This window comes from Solenopsis invicta, chromosome 11, assembly GCF_016802725.1.
Source record: "Solenopsis invicta isolate M01_SB chromosome 11, UNIL_Sinv_3.0, whole genome shotgun sequence".
Taxonomy (NCBI): Eukaryota; Metazoa; Arthropoda; class Insecta; order Hymenoptera; family Formicidae; genus Solenopsis; species Solenopsis invicta.
In genome coordinates this window covers 3607537-3629190 of record NC_052674.1, presented here as the reverse complement: position 1 = coordinate 3629190, position 21654 = coordinate 3607537, and the positions used below count along the sequence as shown (strand labels likewise).

Here is a 21654-nt window from a genome sequence, read left to right as displayed (position 1 = left end):
TGCATTGAATACGTACGATTGCGATAACGATTGGACTTTCATCCTCGGCGCAACAGTTAAATGAACTTTTGGACTTTTATTTCCGATCATTTTTAACAGATTTTGTTTTCATTCGTTTTATATCAAGAAAAGAATTCATTGATTAAAATGACACGAGTGAGGATATAATTCGTCACAATAGTTCGTGTTTTTTACTAAAATAACATTTATTAACAATAGAATAAATTATTTTTTTATGTATGTACATATATATTTTTTAATAAAGAAATAGAACATAATTGTTTTATCATTAAAAAATATTTAACTTACTTGTAGAAGAAATGGGAAAAAAATCCATTTTATTTTGACTAGAATTGTGACTAGAACGCAGTTTGATTTAAAATGACTAGAGTTAAAACCAATAAGTCATCTTCATAGTTCCGTCGGAATCACGTTGAGTATCCATCACGCTGGACTGGCGAGCCAAACGGCGAACACTTGCCGTGCTAGGCCGTTGATGTTCTTCCAAAATGGATGAAGCCAATCTCCCTTCGGATACTTCCTGCATCTCTACTGTGTCTCGCGTCGACAAGTCCTCGTAAGAAGTCGCGATCGATGATGGTCTAAAAAATACAAATTTTAATAAATCGAAAATATAATCACAGAAAAAAATGAGGAATTACAAAAATTACATCAAGAATTTATTAAATGTATCAAGATATAATTTTTAATTAATGTAGTTATTACATTTGTCTTGATTTAATTAACGATTTAAACGAAAACAATTTGTTAGATATCAAAATAGCTTTCTAATGTTTTATGCAAACGCAAAATATAAGTGATATTTAATTGTCGAATACGTACTTTCTTGGAACGCAACGAATGCAATCCGAGCACGTCCAATCTTTGCCAAACAATTCTCCTTCCTCAATAGTCTGTGGTAAACGGTGATGTAATGTTTCCGGCAGTCGTAGTCCGGATAAACCACCAATTACCGAAATTGTACCCAAAATGACTAAAGGTAACACAAGATTTTCTCTCCCCTGAAAATCATGCTCGTAAACATTCGGTATACTATATTACAAAAATATAAATTGTAATGACACTCACACACACACACAAAGATGAATGTATATATATTTTATTTTTATATTAAGGTAAGATAATAAGATAATAAATTTTAATAAGATAATAAATTCTGTAATAATTGAAAAACTATTAGCAAATGCTGTCTAAATGTGTCGTACGTCTAATAACAACAAGAAAAAATAGAAAAGCATTGTTGAAATGGAATTCAAATATAATTTCGACTCACGAGATACGTTACGAAGGGTATGATGATGAGTCCGAGGCCGCTGATGTACGCGGAGAAACCGATGGCAACTCCGCGTAATTGCGTAGGATAGAGTTCTCCGGCGAAGGGGTAAATAATCAAAAAAGACGCCGATATCGTAGACTTCGATATGAGAAATAGTATTAAAGTTTCCATAACAGCGTCTTAAATGAAAAGCATCAACGATAATAATTATGAAATCGATTCGTCATAGCTTTTTTTCTTAGTATTGCAATTCCACGCGTTGTTAACCAGTTAACTTATTGCTCTCAACGATATCGGCACGTTACACAATTTTACTGATTACACTGCCGCTCTTGCTAATTAATCAAGCCATTAATTAATTGACCAGCAGTGCGTACCGGGCGATAACAGCACCGTTGCAATGCACGATACTCCAGCCACGACCATGCACAGGCAAAGCGGCCATCGACGGCCCCATCGATCCATTACAACCCAACAGGCGATGTAACTAGGGATCTCGGCGAGGGAAGAAAACAGAAAACTCAGATGTTCTTCGTTCCCCAAAGCCGGCCCGTAATAGGAAAGACCGACGTACACCATATTATTGGCGAACCTGTAATAGCAATAAAGTGAAGACTCATTCATTTCTAGGCTACACAAGATTCTTATAAATTATCGTAATGTAGATATTACTTCTGATACATCAAGATATATTTTATCTAGAAACAGATCTAATTATCATAATCAATTTTTATCTGTTCTTTTTTATTATTTGGTTACAAAGGTCAAGATTTGCGGATCAACATGAGATATAAAATATTAATAAATCGTGAAAAAAATAAGAATAAATAAGTCAAACGGGACTTGTTTTTTCTTTTCTAAAGTAATTATCTTAAGTGAACTTAATATGGCAAGCAAAGTCTAGAAGAGAATCACAAGTAAAACGGCGGGAATCATTGTTACGCGAATTTATCTTACTTTTAAGAAATTGTAAAATATATAGATTCGTTTATGTATTTTAACTTACCAGTTTAATGTGATAAGACACGTCTTGAGACGCATATTTGGCAATTTGAAGAGCGAGAGCACACCGGGACCAGCTCGCAATCTCTCCTCCTCGCTCTTCGATCTCGACATCGTCATACGCTGACGGAGCTTCCGCGTGAACGATGCTGGAAGTTCTTTGCCATTCACGCGAGCCAAAGTCTCAAGAATATCGTTAGCCTCACCTAGACGACCCTTTGCTAACAACCACCGCGGTGATTCCGGTAAGAACCTATAATGATCTTTAATCTTTCACATGGGTGCTTACACATGGATACGACAAGAAGACAAGTTAAAATTATTATGTCTTTTAAAATAACGCGTTCTTATCTCGAGCACACTTGCGTCAACGATAAGCGTACAGCGTTTTTCTGTATTGCACCGCTGACATTTCAGTAATACACATTTTAGAATTTATTTACCTAATTATATCTCAAAAATAATTGCAAGAACGTTTATGAATGTGGCTTAATGACTGATTTGACGATGACTAATTAATATGGATTAATTTAAATACATTCAGTAAATTAATTGCTCATTGTCAATTCACACTAACGTTACAAGATTCAAAGAAATGTCTCATTTTGCAGATATAATTCTCATTAATCGCAAACATAATTAACATATATTCATTACATATGGTATTTATTACAGTTCTCAATGACAGCATTAACTGTTCACTCACCACCAATAAAAGAAGTATATCAGAAAAGGTGCACTCGTGATTATGGCGAGCATTCGCCAATCACGAACTAAGTATGTGACACCTGCTAGCATACACAGGCCCATCGTATAGAAAGTGCAAGTCATAACTGTCACAAATGAACGGTAATTTGGACCGACCAACTCCAAGGCTAAAATAAATTTATAATGAATCTTAAGTTCAACTGTAAGTGTCGATAGAGCTGAGATAAGATATTAAGATCCTGATATTATGTCGATTGATTGATATTAATCTTTAACATCAATACACACATTAATCTAATGGCGAGATATAAATTTACTGAGAAATTCAAGTGCTTACATATAATAAAAGGTATTTGGTAAATCGCTGGTATTGTCAAACCAACGATAAAACGTGTAGAAGCCCAAGTCCAAAAATTGTTCGAAATTGCCGTCAGAAAACCGCCAGTTATTAACGTTGCCAAACACGTAAAGAAGGATAACCTCCGACCGATTCTACTCAAGAGGATAAATAGATGAATAGATTATTAACATCGCTAACGTATAAATAAAAATAACTTTTCGATAACGATTCTATGAAACAAAAATCAAATCCGAAAAATAGAAATCCAACAATACTTAAATACAATAAAGCAAAATGCATAAGATAGATTATTTGTAAAACAAATGTATTAAAACAAGTATAAAAAAAAGGATTTTAATAAATCTTTATTTTGTCTTGATTTCGTGTAGAAAAATTAAAAATGCGTTCATAAAAATAGAAACAATATTTTCATGAAAATTAAACCGATCGAATTCTAATTTACCTGTCATTTAATGTGCCGAACAGATACACTCCTATAGGACCTCCTGCATTAAGAGCCACTAAACCAATTGTTGGATAGATCGCGCGATCGCATACAAGATCGAACTGTAACATGATTACAGTTTTCTAATATAATAAAATCTAACGACCGAAATATTTTGCTTTTTTTGTATAAAAAAAGAGAGATATATATTCTTCCATTTCTTTTAATTTCTCCAAATTGTTTTGAAACTATGAAATTTCGAGACTCGATTTATTTTTAAAAATGTACTATACTGATTAATTAATAAAATAACTAATTTCATTGCAGGCTCGACGTTCACTGCCAGCGAATGACAGACGACGAGCTGTACAGTATTTCCTGCGCCATCAGATGAACATACATCGATGACAATGGACGATATCATTTCTGAGGTCTCATATTCCCAGCCATGATCGCAGGGCACGACGGACCATGACGCGTTGGGTATGGGCAAGTACGTCGTCACGACGGAGTAGTTCTCCATCGTCTTCGTCGCCGTCCAGTCGATATCGTATCGCGTGCACTGGCTGTACGTCTCGTTGTCATCCTGCTTTTACATGACATCTTTTAGCGCCAGACCATGCGACATCGCATGAATAATGCATTCGCTACAAACTGTAAGACAGGATCGATCCTACCAAACTACATCCGATCGCATGAAACAAACGACAGTCTCTACTCGCGTCTCAGGATTAATATATTCTACCTGGGCTTCCACAAAATTGTATACAACATTGTATACAACATTGTGTTTACTGGAATTGACTTTCCCAACTATTCCTGGCGCAGAGTTACGGCAAGAGAATTAGAAATCCAAAATTAGCTTGTTCTAGCGCAAGTTTCCAAGCGCTAATTAAACAATTCAATTTGCAACTAAATTACGCGATTAATCCAGTGGATTATATGTATATAGAGAGGAAAACAAGTCGTGAAGAGAACGCAACGTTAAAAGTAAGAAAAGGAATACACTAGCGGAATAATAACTATCGTATCTAGCGCTAGAAGAAAAATGGCTAATGAGCCACAGATGAAGAAGCGAAGGTGACGCAAGGCATCAATATGCATCGATGTCTCTATAGATCGACCTACAAAAGCGGCGTCGCATCTACAAAGCATCGACATCAACTGCACCTGGCTCGTGGGAATGGCGAGGCGTCTTCTGCGAACAACATCCATGTTCTCCAAACCCGGCACCTTGCACCAGTGCGGTGGCGTGTCCGCCATAAACAATTGATTGAAGGCGCAAAAGCCACACGGCAGACACGCCGGCAAGCAGACCAGCCATAGCAATTGCTTCTGATAACGACCGAACTCGCCAATAATCGGCAAAAGATCGTCGAGATCGAAGTCGTCCTGCGAGACATTACGTGCGGAGCCATTTGCGATCGAATAACGCTTCTAATCATAAGAAATATTCTATCGCTATTTAGAAATGTTGCGAAGGCTTCAGATTTCATTTTTGACACTGAATCTAATTAAATTGAATTTTTTTTTTTTTTTTTATCCGAATCAAAGTAAATCGACAAAATTTTGAACCTGAATCGAATTGGATTAAATTGAATAGAATTGTTGAGAAACAACTTTTAATTAATATCTAATAATTATTGTTAAGTTAAATTTTAATAGATAGTAAAAAATAGATAAAAAACTATTTCTATGTAAAAAAGATAATATTGATCGTATTGATTAAGCCATTTTCAGTATAGTTTTATAAAATTGTTAATATATGCAATTAGTATTTGAACCTTTCAGATTCAAAATTTTCAAATAGTTCGATTTAAAATCATAGAGTTACAAATTCGAATCCGAATTATTTAAAAATTTTGAATCTAAAGATTCGAATACCAATCGCATATATTAACAATTTTATAAAATTATACTTAAAATACATTATCTTGTCTGAATAGACAATTTTTTTTAGAATTCCCTCTTTCGCTCTCTTTCATCCTTAGCTCATGTCAGAGCGTGGTGACCCTTCAGTATATTTCTAAAACTTGATTTTTGGATAAATAAAGACATGATTAATTCATATAATCTTTTAAAACTGACCTAGACAAGAAGCAGAAATTGAGACAAACGTCTTAATGATATCATGTTGTTTAGGTCAGTTTTAAAAGATTACATGCATTAATCACGACTTTCGATATTTTCATTAATTCAAATTTCTCCAGGAACTTGTGATTTAGATTGCAATAAAACAAATTAAAAGATAGTAATAAAAGTTGGTGCCCGCTGAAACTTTTCACCTTTGTCTTACGAAAAGGTTTCTGTTTCAGAGATTATAAAATTATTGTAGATCATGTTTCATGAAACGTGATTTTAATCGTATGATAACGAGATTACGAATGTATGTCAATAAGCTTGAAGCTTATCATTTTGATAATTAGCGAGCGAAGAGTTAATCGATTTAACGATATCTTCAATATTAAATTTCGCTTCCGCGAGTGTGCGCGTAATCGAAACGGGGAGATATCCTTTAAAGAGATAAAAATAATACTTACGTTATTGTCCGCGGCCCTAGCACTATCGGTCTGCGTCGAGCCGCTATCATCCTGTCGCTCCATTTCGGTGAACTTCGACCTCGTCCCACGTTACCGAAAGCCCCGATGATACCTTACAAAGGCGTCACGTGACATGCATCCATCCGTGGATGATTCGAACGATGCGAAGCGCGTTGCATCGTCTCGTGCCCGTCTCCCTCCGTAATAAATCGCAAGAGTGACTTCTCTTTCTTGTGGACTCACAAAAGTGCACCATGCACCTCAACGATTTCAGCACCGACGGCGATTCGCCGCGCTGCGACTTCTATTAACAGGACACGGAGCCAACATACAAGAACACCAGTGAGTTCGAGTATTCTTCAGTTGCTGAGTTTAATATTTGGTTTTTTTTTTTTTTTGCAAAACTTCGAAATTATTTATATTATATCTAAAATAGATTTGTAATCTTTTTGCCCAGTTTTCACGTTTAACGTTCAAAAGGTACGAAAAATATATGAAATGCTTTAATCTTTAAAGAATTTACGATAAAAAGAAGATAATTATTTCATCAGAGTTCACAATAGATCGAATAATGAATGATTTGCGAGAACAGTAAAACGCAATTGCAAACGTCGATCGTGCTTCTTTCGTATAACGCGATCGATGCACCAAATATAAGACGCGCATATATCTCTCTCCCAGTTAGAAAAACGTGATATTTATGATTTGTTATAAATAACAACAATCTGACGGCTTGATCAGCTGCACGCGCACGTTTGCACTATTCGAAAGAATGGTATCGGAAACGTGACGGACGGGCGATTAAACTGTGACGCGAGGTGTACTCTTCTAATTAGATTAAAGGTACTTATAGAAGAGATTAAGAATAACCGTGACACGCACATGCTGTTACGAACGCACGATCCGATCGCCTCTTCGTCCCCACTCCTTCCGGATATACGTGCGATTTTTGTTTCAAAGTTCTTTCGTGATAAGCATTTTTCATTACGTTGAAAAAGATCCTTAGATTATGTAATTGGATAATACTGAATTCTCTGGCGAGCGTAAGAATATGAATAAATCTGAGGCGACGATACTTACGTAGCCTACTAAAAGCAGTGGTGAAATTAAGAAATGAAATTTTCATATTTCCAATAATACTCTCTCGCGACAACAAAAAGCAAAATTTATACGCGACAGGTGTTGGAAAAAAAAGAACGGTGACACATATTGGCTGTGCTTGGCGTATTTGAGCGATTGTGTGGTAATAATGGCATCAATCGCGTGGATATAGATTTCAAATGGAATTTTATTTTCGGGCCATCATGTTTTTCGTGAGAGAAAAGGAAACCATGAAAATAAAAATAGGAAGCAATTCGCAACTTCTGCCGATTGGATCTCGTTTCTCTCGATATTCGCATTCCCGGACGGCACGCGAGCGTTTTTCTCGCGTGCTCGAAGCTCACTCCGTTTCCGAAGAAAGGCAAATTAAATCGGTGAAGAAACAGCAGTCGAAATGACTCGATATTATATGGCACTGTCGCTTGGCGATTCGTATAATCTTGTCTCTTGCACTCACAATCGGTACAGTCAGCCACATTAATGTCTTATGATATGCAAAATCGAATTGTTCCTGTGCGATGCAACGTGGACGATGCACCCTTTGCATCGAGGACGAGCAGGCGCCGAAGAGAATGTCTTTGCATTTTTACAAAGAGTTACAGTATTGCGCCGCGATATTTCTCCGTGTGTCGTAAGGGGCCTCGTGAGGGGCCCGCTTAATCGAGCGATCATTAATGTGACCAATTATACGCTAGACACACTTCCCGAAGAATCGTCCTTCAGTCATTCCACGATCGCTCTGACACTCACGTAAGCGATGTAGCCGAAGTCACATTATCGTTGTCAATTATAAATCACCACAGGAAACACAATCCTCGCAAGCACCACACGACTGACTCGAACCGAATAGGAATAAAATGATAACGCGGTGCATTCAGCTCTCGCACCGCGTGGACATGCCGCACCCTCTCCCATTTGAGGTCCGATTAGCTCCCCGCGACCGTTCAAGAGCAGAACTTACGAACGAGAAGCAAGTGAAAGAAGTGACGTTTCTTTATAAATCTTATTCTTTAAAAATCGATAATTACAGTGATTTGAATCGTCCACTCTTCTAATTTTCACGCCAATAAGTTGATAATTACGTAAGCAATGATAGATTTTAATATTTTTATAAATGAAAGGGATCCTTCGAAAAGAACACTTTGTTTGCGCGAATCCAATATTTAAATGGAGCAGATAGTATTTTTCAACTGTCTTGTGTATTACATGAAAAGAACAGTTTTGCTGAAGCATCTAAAAATTTAGCTAGGTCTGAAAATAATTTTGTTGAACCATCAAAATAATTATGTAAAACACTCGAGCATAATGCAAAATATTTTGACATTTTAGCTGTCGGCTTAAACGTCCAGCATAATTTTGATGATTCGACAAAATTATTTTCAGATCTGTATCTAGCTAAACTTTTAGATGCTTTAGCGAAACCGTTCTTTTCATGTGCTAATTGGAAAATAGGCTAAACGTGACCAGTTCTCTTAAAACTCTTAAACTTAAAACCTTACAACTGTATGCGCGTAGTTTTCGTTCACTTGGCTCTCTAGAATTTCAGGATTTACTTGGGGTGTTAAATGAAATTCCCGAGTAAATGCTCCGTACAGTCTGAGATGTTGATCTTCGTTTCAATTTTAGCTGTGCATTTTTATTTTACCCAGATCCCAATCGCGCGATATCCAAAGTCTAACTACTACTCTATATACGTTGATTGCCATATTGTGCCGTCGCAAGAATGCTGCGACAGAAACGTCTTTATGTCGTAATACATAAAACATTTAGGTAGCGTGACAACCGGTATAAACTCACGATACGTTAAATCCGACAGAGCTTTATGTTGTTCCCTCGCAAACTCCCTCTTAAATATACAAAATAAAATCTCTTCTGTAACATCACATTTCTCGAAATGTAGAGTAATTCCCTTTTTAAAATTATTCATCCGTTCAAAAAACGATAAATGTCCGCAAAACGCGAATTTGGTGCTTTTCCCTTAGCTCGATACCGATCGCAGACGCAAAAAGGGCATCGAGTTGAGCAAGTGTTAAAATGATTACGTCCGATCTGCGAAGGGCCACGCCGCCCGAGAAAGTCGGCGCGAGAGTAGGCCGTGATTTTTGCTCGTCGCCTATCGGCGCTCTTATCGCGGCACGAAGAAAGCCTTATTCTATAGAGATCGGCGAATCGAGTGCCAGGAGATTGCTTGGAGGAGAGGGTGGAGCAACGACGGCAGGCGGACGTCCACATCCAGAATCGTCCCCTTTATTTTCTTCTCTCGCTTCACCCACGCAATATATATATAGGTCGCCCAGAAACACATTTTCCACCACGCGTCAATTATAATTAGCTCGATCCGATCGCTTTTTCTCGATCGGCACTCGGCACTCTCTCGCGCAGCGCACCAGACGTCATCCACGCACGCAGCTTTTTTTTTGTTTTTTTTTTCTTTTTTTTTTTAATTAGTTCGCCCACTTCGTCGCGACGGTGACGCCGCTCTCCAGGACATCCCGCCCCGAAAAAACTGTGGATCGCAGGGAGTCTCGACGAGATCATTTTTTTCTTTTTTTTTTACGAGACGGTATCGCGACGATTTCGCGGAAGCGAGAGATCCACCGAATTTTATCTAGAGACATCACGACAGACGCGGTTTCCTTTACTGCACTATTGGAATTTTCGTTCGGTAATAATATGTAATAATTAATTACTATGGAACACGTGATTCTTAATTGACGGATTGCAGTATCGATAATTCTCTCCGGTAGTGGCGTTCGCTTGCGATGCGACGCCACCGAAAGGACTTCAATCGCAATTTCTGCGAATTTAAAGTACGATCGGTTCTCCAAGTAGAATGCTCCGCTTCGGCAATATCGCCGAGAGAAGGGAAGAAAAAAATAAGATTGTGCTCGCTTTTCGCTCTCCTGCGATACACTCGTCGCCACCGCCGCGCGGCTTCAAGCATCGAACAACAGATCTACGCGTTGGGCTCGTGTTTCGCGACTCGATCGTTAAAAAATATTATCGAAAATATTGTCTCGTACGTACAAGGACACCGCAGGCGGAAGGCGAGTCGCGAGAACGCTTGCGAACCCGCGGAATCACCTGGAAACTTCGTAAAATAGCAATGTTGCAACCGCTTTTAGCGCAAGATAGTTGTTTTAAGGTCTATTTTTAAAAATCCCATCGAAAATGTACTTTAAACTAAAGTTATATCAGATTCCATTGCGTTAAGGCAGTCGCGAAGAGAGAGAAAGATGAAAAACGTTCTATTGAGCTTTCTCTTCCTTTTTGTTTTTTAATTATACCTCGTTAGAATTTTTCGATTCAAAAATACGTCAGTATATTAGCGCTATATAGTGATAAATATAGAAATCACATTTCTCTGAGAATATTTCCATCGATCCCGCAGGCCGACAAGCGACGCGATTCGGCCCGCCTCGCGATACAAAATTTATATTTACTTTTACATATTTGCTTGGCCTTCTGTTTCTCCATGCATCGACGATCCGTTCTCTCTTCTCGAACGTGACGCCGCGATTCACGACGAATCACGAGCCAACCACATTATCCAACATCCTTATCATTATTATCATCCTCAACATCAACATCAACATCAACGTCATCAGCATCATCATCATCATCATCATCATCATCATTATCATCACTACCATCTTCTCTTTCCGATCCGCTCCATCAGTCATCATCGACGCATCCCTGGTAAACTTACTTACTTCACAGCGCACATCATCACTGATACAGCGTAATGCACACGACTTTTAAATATACTACGTAAAATACGCTCATATCACGTACGTTCGCTCTAGTAAGCATCGCACGCACTCTAGGAGTCTCGACGATGAAAAGGCTAAACAACTAATTAGTCGACAAGATAAGTCGCTTTGTCGTGCTATTATAAGTTCCTCCAGGCTGGCTCCGCGTGCCGACGAGAAATTCCCGTCTCGTCACGCATCGAGGACCTTCCGCTGCAAGGACGTGTTACGTCGCTTCCTCTGGATCATCATGAAGACGTCATTACGGCGGAAAAATCTATGTTTAAAAACGTAGGCTTCGCGCGAACATTTTTCAATGACTCACGATCTACAATGATTTTCTCACAGAGCGGCGTCAGAATCCGATTTCTTTTTTTTTTCGCGTTATGAATTAACACTTTCCATGTTAATCTCCTATCACTTTTAAGAAATCTTTGGCATACGAATTTTTGGAATATACAGACTTCTCTCCTTTCACGGATCATCCGAAGCTCTGTTAAAAGGACTTTAAATTCTCCTGATAAAAAAATAGGGATTAGTTAAGAAATAGTCTAGGTCTACGGAATAAAGGATTATTTATCCGACGAGAATACCGGTACGAAGCCAGCCTTGACGAAGCACGGTACTCGAGAGCAGATTTCTCTCTGGCCACGATCCCGATGTGTGCGTTTCAGGCTCGATCAGGTTGTCGAGGTAGAGGAGAAAGAGAAGAGCTTCGATCGTAGGATATGCTAGGATCAGGATCGTCCGCCAGAGTTTCGTCTGTACGATCGACGAAAGGATCGCGAAAGGTCGCGAGGACCGTGCTCCCCTCGGGGTAGAACGTCGACTCCTCGCACACGAGAGTCTCTCTCCAAAAATCACAGTCACATATATATCTATTACTTTTTCTTTTTTTTGTATTTTTGTCACTTCTGTATCTCGTCGCTTCGTCTCCTGCGCTCTTTCTCTCCCTCTCACATTTTCTATCTCTCTCTCTTACATCATAAATCTTTGATTCATCCTTCAATAACAATTTCACTCTCACTCCTGACTTTCTCTCTTCTGCCTTTTTCCCCTTATCGCTAAATCCGGCGACGCAATTCGCGGCAATTTCGCGTAAAACCTGAGATACTCTTTTTTTGGAAACAATGACGGTTAAATAATAAATAAATACATGAAATTTTTTTAATCAGAGCGATTATAATCCCTACGCTCTACATTATTGTGTAATCGTATTTTTAGCCTTCGATAATTCTCAATATAACATTTGATCAGAAAAACAATCAACGATTCTTTATTTTTAAATATTTAATAACAATAGTTTATGGAATTTAAAGAGAATATTTCTAGCTTTTAAAAATTTTCTTACTGTTCAACAAATTGTATAATTTTCTTTTTTCATTTTTTTAAATTTAAAGCAATTAATTTTTTCGTAATAAATATATATATAAATAAGAATAGAAAAATTAATTTAAAAAATATATATAAATTAAACTATTTATATTTTGAGATCAAATAACATAATTTCTTTCTTGTTGATGTTAATAAAATTTTAGATATATACATTGATGCAATTAACCAATATTATATTAATAATATTCATTTTAAGAGAATGATCGATTTCGGCATTAAAATCGGGACGCTGCGAATTCCGGCGACCGTCACACACAGAAATTGCAAACTCTCGATTGCAAATCAGAAGATTAGGCGAGCGATCGAGTTCTTTGCAAGATACGGAAAGACACACACCGCTGTCCTCTCCGTGGCACTCTCATTCTCATTCTTTCTTCTTTTCTCTCTTTCGTTCTCTTTCTCTCTCTCTCTTTCTCTACCTAATCTCTGCTAAATGGAATGTATAAAAAGAAAAGAATATAATTCGCGCCTCTTTACCGAGTCCATCGCAATCATAGAACTCTATTAATCGCAATCATTAACTAACCGCCGTCGGTGATAAGCGTGTTAAAACGGCAAGTTACTGAGATAATTGCGGCAAAAATTTAGAGCATCAATATTTAGAACGTCGTATTTCAATAAGAATAATTTTTTTTTATAAACGTAAAAAAGATGAAATAATTATTGAAATACTTAACTATTAACTTAAATTCTTATGTCAGAATCGCTTGATTGATGCCACAAATTTGATATTATTTAACAGTTTATAGTTTAATGGAAAAGAGAACATTACAGATGTCTGATTTTTGAAAATCATTGACTATTCAACATAATCGCCTTAAAATATATATACAGAACAGCTCGAATAAACATTGCCACAAGCTCGAAACGTTTTCCTGTGTTTTTGCAAGAAGTTTTATTTAATAATTTTTATGAAAGATCTCATATCTTAGAAAAATAGTTTAGCCTTCCTCTTAGAGAAGAAGCCTCAATATATATAATATATATATGTGTATATATATTTTCCACATTGTTAAACTTTGATATTAACTCGATAAATTTCAAGTCAACGATTAAATGTTTCTCACTTGATTATTTACAATTTGGCAATATTCATACATTCAAAAATAGTTTTATCATTATAATTGTCATCGATATTGAATCTAATAGATACATGGATTTAAACAATTGAGACACACACATCTCTTAAACAAACAATAAAAAAACACTTTTGTTAGAATTTACATGAATTGGGTACATAAAAATATTTCTTATTAAAACCCAGGCTACGAAATACCGTGGCAACACTTATGCGGGACAATATATTTTAATTAATCAATGTTACCATGTATTGTGTGCAAAATAACTTATAAATATAAAAGTTGAGCACACGTTTTGAAAATGCATTGGCCTCGTCGATGAGTGATTAAAGATACAAGAAGTTTTGATTTTCAGAGACACACAAAAATAAATCAGCATAATCTAAGAGATATTTTCATTGCATTGTTCGTTGATGCTAATAAAATTTCCGAATTTATATGTCTCCGTGCTAACATTTGTTAAAGCAAGTTCGAAAAACTAGAGATTTTCTTATGCTATTACGTTACTATCTCCCTTTCGCATTCCGAAAATCACGATAAAAGTGTAAATAAGGATGTATAAAGTATATATGAATACGAAGTCACTACAAAATACTCAAATTACGAAAGGATCCGCTGGCAAAAGCATTTGGAATGCATGGCACTACCGCAGACACGTTTTTCGACGACGACGTGACATAACTCCGTATTACATTATTACTGCGAAATGTCGCTAAAAATCGCGGCCCACGATTAAGAAAGATTCACGAGGAGGCTTTGCGACTTTACAGAACAGACTCGCGATGACGATTCGCGATCAGTGCGGCACTGACTATACATCAAAGACGTGGTATAAAGTACGGAGGTAGAGATACAGGATACTTGAAACATCCCAGCCGAACGTGGAGGAAAAGCTCTTCGTAACTTCGCACAAATAGAAGCATGCGATTTTACCGCAAGCTTAGATTCCTACGACTCACTAGGCTACTTCTCTCCAGGCTACGACTTTAGGCTACGTCAACTATCCGTCTGATAGAACTCTGGCCGATTTAAACGCGATCACGATACCTTCTTAAAGTCCAAGCGATCCGCGAAGAGACACTACCGTCGTGCGTTTGCACGACAGGCGCTCCTGCACAGTAACGCGCGGCCAGGAAGACGATCTCACTCAGGACAGATCTCGAGTGGCCCAGACGGTTCTCACGAACGGAGGGGAAGGAAGAAACGAGTGTTTAAAAAATGTCTGGACAAGCCGTGCAGCGTTGTTCCAAATGGCAGTGCGAAAAGCTCCTCGTCTGCGACGCTACTCGTGAGTACCGTGATCGCGCGAAATATTCGACCAATTATTAAAAAGGACTTAAATGATAATCAGATGAATCGAGGTTCGGGTATAAGGAGATGGAGTTTAAGGAAATTGGAGATTTTTTGTTCTTGAGCATTCGAGATCATTTGCTCCTACGGACGTTCAGGCCGGACGAGGACTTCGGTACAACTAAATCATTTGTGCCATCAAAACATTTAACTTTAATTATCCAATCAACAGCAACAGACATTCACATACGGGGAAAAAGTAACATACGCATCATCTCATACACAACGAATCACACGGATTCTCACGCAGCATGATCGGATCAAGGATCAGTTCTATAATCTTCCCAACCTACTCGCTGTCTCTCTCTTTCTCTTTTTCTCCTTCGTTGCTCATTCAAGCTTTACTCTGTTGCATATGAAAGCGATACTTTTTCTTACTCGTGTAAATACAACACAGTTTTAAGCATCGATAGCTAAAAACTGCGATTCAAAATTTGATGCACGTCGTTGAAAAGCTCGGTACGAGCTTTACAACGAGTCAACGGTGAGTCACTGTAAATAAAAGACTCTCGTTTTTTCTCTCTTTCTCACATACACATATACACACACACACACACACACACACACACACACACACGTGCATACTCTCTCTTTCACATTCGCATACGCATTATTACATCATACATTTTATATTTTCATTCGCTCTTTTTTATATCTCTATCATGCTATCACTTTATTTCGGAAATTCTCCCTGAGTCTCTCGCTCTCACTCTCCCTCACTCGTATGTGTATATATTCTTCATATTCTCCACCTCGTTTGGTATTCCTGTCGCGCTCTCTCGTGTCTTCTCTTCCGTTCATTTCTCTTACTGCTCACCATAATTATTCATCGAAGGCGTCCTTTTTCAATCTCTCTCTTTCTCTCTTCTTGGGCTTTGATCTTTCAATCATTCACGGATAAAAGCCGCAGGCACACTTGCAACCAAAATCATCTCTTTCTCCCTGTCTTCTCGGCAGACTTTTCATTTGATCTTGAATCATTCATCGGCAACATCCACTTGCACTCGTCATCATCCGTTGTCAGCATCCGGCAGACAGGTATTTATTTTTTTATTTGTTATTCTCTCCGTCTCGCGCTCTCTCTCTTTCTCTCATTCTCGCTTTCTCTCGCTCTCGCTTTCTCACTAAAAAATTCTTTCTCTCGGATCATATGGGTTGCGCTTGACACCGATATATTATATCGATAAAATACCGTCGCCAGATAGGGACACGTGCAGACTCATCACCTCATCTCGTCATCGCTTCGGAACTCACGCACATCCATCAACTCGCATCCGCACCATCCAATCTTGTTGTCTTTGTATTGTGTTTGATAGCTTTCTAGTCAAATCAAATTGCACGACAGTACAACCGTGGGGTGATCTGTAAACAACAAAAGCGAGCCAAATATCAGTCACCGTCGCTCATCGGTGCTCGTTCTTTTCGGAAAGGGGGAGTTTCGGACGGATGCTTTAAATCGCGTACGTGGGGAATTCGAGGGACAGAAAACAACGCTACGATATAAAGTAGTGCATTCCTATACCAACATTGAAGAGATTCTTCAATGCTCACGTGCGCTCTCTCTCTTTCTCTCTCACTTTCTCTTTCTTTCTCTATCTTTCATTCTCTCTATCTTCCGCCCTCCTCCTTCTCTCTTACCTCTAACAATTCTATCCTATCTACATCCTATCCTCACTATGAAAAGCTCGCCAGTTAAACTTAGCAACACCGAAGAATGTACGACGATATAATAATCGAATATGTATGATAAAGGCGGAGTGCGGAAAAGCGCAAGAAGAGCAACAAAAATAACGAAGATAAATCTCACATCCTTTAAAGGGGATATACGAACTGAAATGCAAACTCAAAATAAAATGCAGTGTTAGTGCATCGCGCGTTGAGTGAAAAAGTTAAAGTGAGGTCAAATCACGTCGAGAACTTCATGAATTAATTAGGCACGGCGCTTAAACGCGAGTCGAAAGAATATAATGAAAAGATACTCACCAACTGGACGTAGCATTGACAACACTAGCACTCTTGAGCTTTCGAATCTCTTTCGCAGCCCAGCTCGCGAGCTGTTTAGTTTTGTGAGTGCGCGACTTCCTGCCCTTGACCAGCAAATCATTGAGTGGCTCAGTCTCCACCATGGGTAGCAGCTTAGCTCCAAATACCATAACGAGATCGCCTAGAAGGCCTACCGCAGCCGACACATTACCTTCGGAATGTTCACGGTCCTGTGCTATCGAGGTGATGAATTGTATGATGAACGGCACGTGCGGTTCGATAAGGGCAATAGCGGCGTCCGGACAGTTATTCCCATCGCCGCGGAGACCTTGAACTATGCCGGTATAAGCTTCAAGAACGCCCTCGCGTAACTCGTTCAAGTAATCGATCATATCATAATCGCTTCTATCCACGTTAGCCTGCGATGCCTGAACCAACGTCTGCAATACAACATCCAAATATTTTTTGAATTCCGGTCCGATACTCATGGCGATGTCACCGAAAGCCGAAAAAATCTGCGGTTTAACTGAGCGATGAACGGCATTATTGCTGAGATTTTCAAGTAACAGAGTCATAATTTCGTCGCAGTAAGGAAGCATCTTGTTCTTAAGAGCACGGCAAATATCACCCGTAAGACCGACTGCTGCGCAGCACACCTGATATTCGGCATAGTTCTTTAAGCCGAGACAGAGGTAGGGCTTGAATGCCTCCATATATTTTAGGAAACCTTCGCCCAACACTTCAACCAAGGTCGAAACAGCCATGAGCGCGTCCTCCTGTACACCGCCCGATTTGCAGGAGTTCGAACTAAACATGGACAGTAGAGCAGTCATTATTACATCAGATATCTGCGGTGCATCTTCCGGGGTGACTTTACGCAAGACAGACTGTAAAGTCGCACAAAGCAACGACTGCAAATCGTTGTATTGGGCGCGATCCGAATGACTCTGTATATGTGACTCCATCTGCAATACCTGTTGCAGTCGCTCAAGTATCACCATTGTTGTTTTTTGTACGGTTAAATAACAATCACGCGGTGAGTTCTTCACCATCTCCATGAGAGCCTCGTATGCGGCGGACCTCAAATTCGCCTGAGCTCCGTCTGGTCGATCGGTAGTCTCCAAAAGTCGTTGAATGATAAAATCGAAGTATTGAGACATGCAGTATGTTTCCGGTTGATTACCGTCTTCGCTCGCCTCGGCAGACTCGTAACTCGCTTCTGCTAATCCCGTAAATGCCCAGCATACATTGGCAGCAACCCGCGGCTCTGCCTTCAGTCCATTCACCAAAGACTCCAGTAATGGTTTCAAATAGGTTTCGTTGATCGCGGCATCTGGAATCATCTCGCATATGCGGCCAAACGTCCACGCAGCGGTATCGCGAACGACTACGCTACTATCGTACATCAGCTCGATAAGAGTGGGCATGGCTTGTTCTACCAACGGTTTTAATGTTGCTGGTTCTAAACCACCGAGAATCGAACCAAATGCCATCAGAGCCGCATCTCTATACCTCCAGTCGGGACTCTTAATATTATCCTTGACAAAGGGAAGAACGAACGGAACAATGGCTTCTTCGCAGCAAGAGGATAGTAACATCAAGCAAACTCCAGCAGCCTTTGAAGGATTCCAATCATCCTCATCATCAAACTCTTCTTGCTTAGTCAATTTTTTCATCAACACCGGTACCAAGTATTGTAAAGCTCCCTTAGCATAGTGCCGTGAGACTTTTAACGGTGGACGGCCTCCTTCTGATGCCTCTCCTTCTTCCATCGATAAATCCACTTCCTCGTCAGACACGTTCGACCAGAATTCTATTCCTTGAAGTGCTACTTCATCAACGTCAGATTTCATAGCTTCTAAAGTAATCTATAATAAAAATTCCATTAGTAAGAATTGCATCATTTTTAATATATAACATTTTTGAAACGACAATTCAAATGACAATTTAAGTGATACTTACAGGAAACAGTGCTGGAGCCATATATGGTTCCATGTATTGGTAATACAGTGACATAATTTTCACAAGACACTGTAACGCAGCCACTCTGATTTGAGTATTGGTAGACTGAGTGGCTTCACACACAACTTCCATTATGAAGTTTCGTTCCGTCTGTACACAGGATTAAAATGTCAAAACATTAGCTTATTACTCAGATTGTATCGTAGTTATATATAAACATGATATTCACGTTACTAACCTCTTTCTCAAAGTTTCCTTTAGTGAATTCCAAAGAATTGTACAGGGCACTTGTAGCCGCTAGTCGAACGTGATTTGACGTGCTGGAACCTTTCATACCGTGAATGATAGCGGTAAGAATTTCGTTTGATTGTGATACTAACACTTCGCTTTCAATCTCTTGGCAGATATATCCGATAGTCTCTAGAGTAGCCTCCTTCATCATCTCGGTACTGGACGGGTTGACAACATTATTGACTAACAATTGAATTAACTCAGTCCACTGTCCTACTGCTAACTCGGCAACAGCCACATAAGCAACGCATTGTGCCGCAGAGCTTGGCCTATTGTTTTCCGTTCCCAGTGCTCCTAAAATCTGCAAAAAGAAACATACCTCTCTGTCACATATAAAAAATAATCATTGTCCAATATGTTTCCAGCATATTTTTAAATAATATTATTTAACATACAGTAACAAACATCTATAATAATTTTAATTAAGAATTCAAAATTTCTCTTTTAAAATTTTATTTTTTGAGAGACAAATTGTTAACATTCTATATTTAAAATATTATCTTAAGTACGATAAATAAGACACTTGACAGTAAGATTAAAAGAGTAAAGATAAAAGTGATAAATTAAAAAGAGTCGAGTCCATTTCAAGATTACTACATGGATTAATTTATATTGCTTGCATTATATTTACATATATCTTTTTTTATGTAGATCAAGACAATAGAATGTCAATTGTTATAACTCAAAAATTATAAAAATAATTATATACTCAAATTAAATACGGTAATTAACAATAAAATAAAAAACAATATAATTTCTACTATTTCTGACTAAATATGAATCTTCGAAGATCCATACATTGTTTACACAGATGTTTACATAGAATGATGACACATTATATATAGTTTATTTTGTATACATACAATGTAAATTATTCAAACACTTAACTCTGGTAAAAATATTTCTGCCTCTACTTGGAATAATTAACATACACAACTTTTTTATAATAGAAGAAGGAATGTTGTCTCTATGTAAAATCAAATCAATCAGAAATGAAAATAATGTGAGAAAATGTGATAAATATAGCATTTCTTACATTTTTCTTGATATATTCCCTCGTTTCAACAGGGATGGTAAGCCAGCGTTGCTGGTACTGGTATTTCATATCAGGATCCTTGGAGGTAAGTTGGTTTTTGAGCTGTAGACCCGCTGCCATGCGGGCGACGGGGCTCGCACCGACTGTGACCAGCACAGCGCTGAGTCGTTGCACAAATTCATGCTGAAAAAGACATAATACCAGTGAATGTTGCAATTAAACTTTGCTCCCAAAGTCAATGTTGCACATTCTGACTGATTTCCATAAAACGCATGATGTATTATTTTATCCTCGTTGGTCAGTGAACGTTACACAAGGATGAAATGACACATTATGCACTTTATGAAACTCAGCCTCTGTAGTGGCTGCAATGTTTATACTCACGAGATTGGTTTCGGCCGCCTGCTGAAGGAAATTCTGCGCTGCCAGGAGCTCATTCTTATCTGAAAGTACAACAAGGATGCCTTACAATTGCGCACCGAGATTAATGTCGGGCGTATCAATCTTGCGGCGGGAATCGCGGAAAAATCGCAGGTTAGACGAGCGCAAGGCGCCTTGAGATGCGTGTCACGCCAGTGCATGCGAATACGAGCAACCGTCGCACGGGACAATACTTTTCCGGCAGCGAACAAAGCGCCTAGCAACAGCACAGCGGAGCGCGATATCGCGGCGTAACAGCGTGTGAAATGGCTCGCGGGACAATGACAACGGACGCAGCTGTGGAGAAGTCGCGGGATCGCGGTCGAGGTGGCGGCGGCCCGATTCCAGTTGCACGTTGCGACGAATTCGCCGGAACCGAGAACGGCGACGCGCACGCGGCTCCTCCGATATATCGCCCTCGCGTGTTCTGGCTCGGGAGGGATCGCCATCATCACCGCCGCCGCAGCTGCCGTCGTCGCGAGCGTCGCGTTTTCGTGATCGACGAGACGATTCGCGAAGATTCCGAACGGAGCAGAGCGACCCGGTCTTCGTGACGTCGTCACGGGGCACGAGGGCGCGCGGGGACACATACTCCGATACACTCACCCGATGAGACGGTCCTCTCGAGGACTTGGATCAGCTGCAACGTCGTCGGGTCCATCTGCATGGCTAACGGCGGATCGTTCTCGTTTACGGCGCGATACGACAACACGGCTCCCGCGATTCGACGCGAGGAAGTTAACGTCTGCTCCCTGATACGAAAATTCTCGTCGCAACCGGCGGATATCCACATGTAGCCACCACCGACTCAACTGCCTTCGACGTTCCCCCCACCCTGCCGTTCACTTCCTGCTAGCGAACGATCTCGTGCCGTCTCTCTCGCTCGCGCGAGCTCCGTCGCGCGACCTATCGACCTCTCTCGCTCGCACTCCCTTGCTCTCCGTCGGTACTCG

At 39.4% G+C, this 21654-nt stretch overlaps 2 protein-coding genes across 7 annotated transcripts; both read right to left on the bottom strand.

Moving 5' to 3' along the window:
* Nucleotides 1-95: 95 nt before the first annotated feature.
* On the bottom strand, nucleotides 96-6465 carry LOC105194660 (carcinine transporter). 4 transcript variants are annotated; one of them, XR_005575852.1, is made up of 12 exons: nucleotides 6333-6422; nucleotides 4963-5229; nucleotides 4193-4378; nucleotides 3811-3914; nucleotides 3345-3499; nucleotides 3006-3174; nucleotides 2304-2552; nucleotides 1675-1889; nucleotides 1295-1476; nucleotides 844-1022; nucleotides 310-602; nucleotides 96-194 (listed from the first exon to the last, which is right to left on the bottom strand). XR_005575852.1 is itself a non-coding variant. In XM_011159695.3 (11 exons), exons 1-11 carry the CDS (start codon nucleotides 6393-6395, stop codon nucleotides 392-394), a joined length of 1935 nt encoding a protein of 644 aa, XP_011157997.1. In that variant the 5' UTR covers nucleotides 6396-6436; the 3' UTR covers nucleotides 229-391. The 4 variants fall into 4 exon arrangements, 3 of the variants coding, with proteins under 3 accessions (XP_011157997.1, XP_011157996.1, XP_039310922.1); XM_011159695.3 differs by lacking the exon at nucleotides 96-194 and having other exon boundaries at nucleotides 229-602; nucleotides 4963-5184; nucleotides 6333-6436; XM_011159694.3 differs by lacking the exon at nucleotides 96-194 and having other exon boundaries at nucleotides 229-602.
* Nucleotides 6407-21525, bottom strand: LOC105194653 (importin subunit beta-1). 3 transcript variants are annotated; one of them, XM_026130872.2, is made up of 7 exons: nucleotides 21308-21525; nucleotides 20666-20724; nucleotides 20282-20464; nucleotides 19193-19546; nucleotides 18955-19104; nucleotides 16993-18860; nucleotides 6407-6636 (listed from the first exon to the last, which is right to left on the bottom strand). In XM_026130872.2, coding segments are annotated over exons 1-7 (2802 nt in total). In that variant the 5' UTR covers nucleotides 21495-21525; the 3' UTR covers nucleotides 6407-6635. The 3 variants fall into 3 exon arrangements, with proteins under 3 accessions (XP_025986657.1, XP_011157984.1, XP_011157982.1); XM_011159682.3 differs by lacking the exon at nucleotides 6407-6636 and adding an exon at nucleotides 15121-16371; XM_011159680.3 differs by lacking the exon at nucleotides 6407-6636 and having other exon boundaries at nucleotides 16989-18860.
* Nucleotides 21526-21654: the final 129 nt, after the last annotated feature.

What these genes read in the sequence shown, in the direction of transcription:
- LOC105194660 (XM_011159694.3), bottom strand. Translation starts at nt 6,395, where the DNA reads ATGGAGCGACAGGATGATAGCGGCTCGACGCAGACCGATAGTGCTAGG. An exon ending in TTCGGCACATTAAATGACAG is followed by an intron (nt 3,500 to 3,810) that starts GTAAATTAGAAT and finishes CCTCTTGAGTAG; the next exon opens with AATCGGTCGGAGGTTATCCT. An exon ending in CCAAATACCTTTTATTATAT is followed by an intron (nt 3,175 to 3,344) that starts GTAAGCACTTGA and finishes AATTTATTTTAG; the next exon opens with CCTTGGAGTTGGTCGGTCCA.
- LOC105194653 (XM_011159680.3), bottom strand. Translation starts at nt 21,494, where the DNA reads ATGTGGATATCCGCCGGTTGCGACGAGAATTTTCGTATCAGGGAGCAG. An exon ending in AGGCGGCCGAAACCAATCTC is followed by an intron (nt 20,465 to 20,665) that starts GTGAGTATAAAC and finishes TGTCTTTTTCAG; the next exon opens with CATGAATTTGTGCAACGACT. An exon ending in TGGCTCCAGCACTGTTTCCT is followed by an intron (nt 18,861 to 18,954) that starts GTAAGTATCACT and finishes TTTTTATTATAG; the next exon opens with ATTACTTTAGAAGCTATGAA.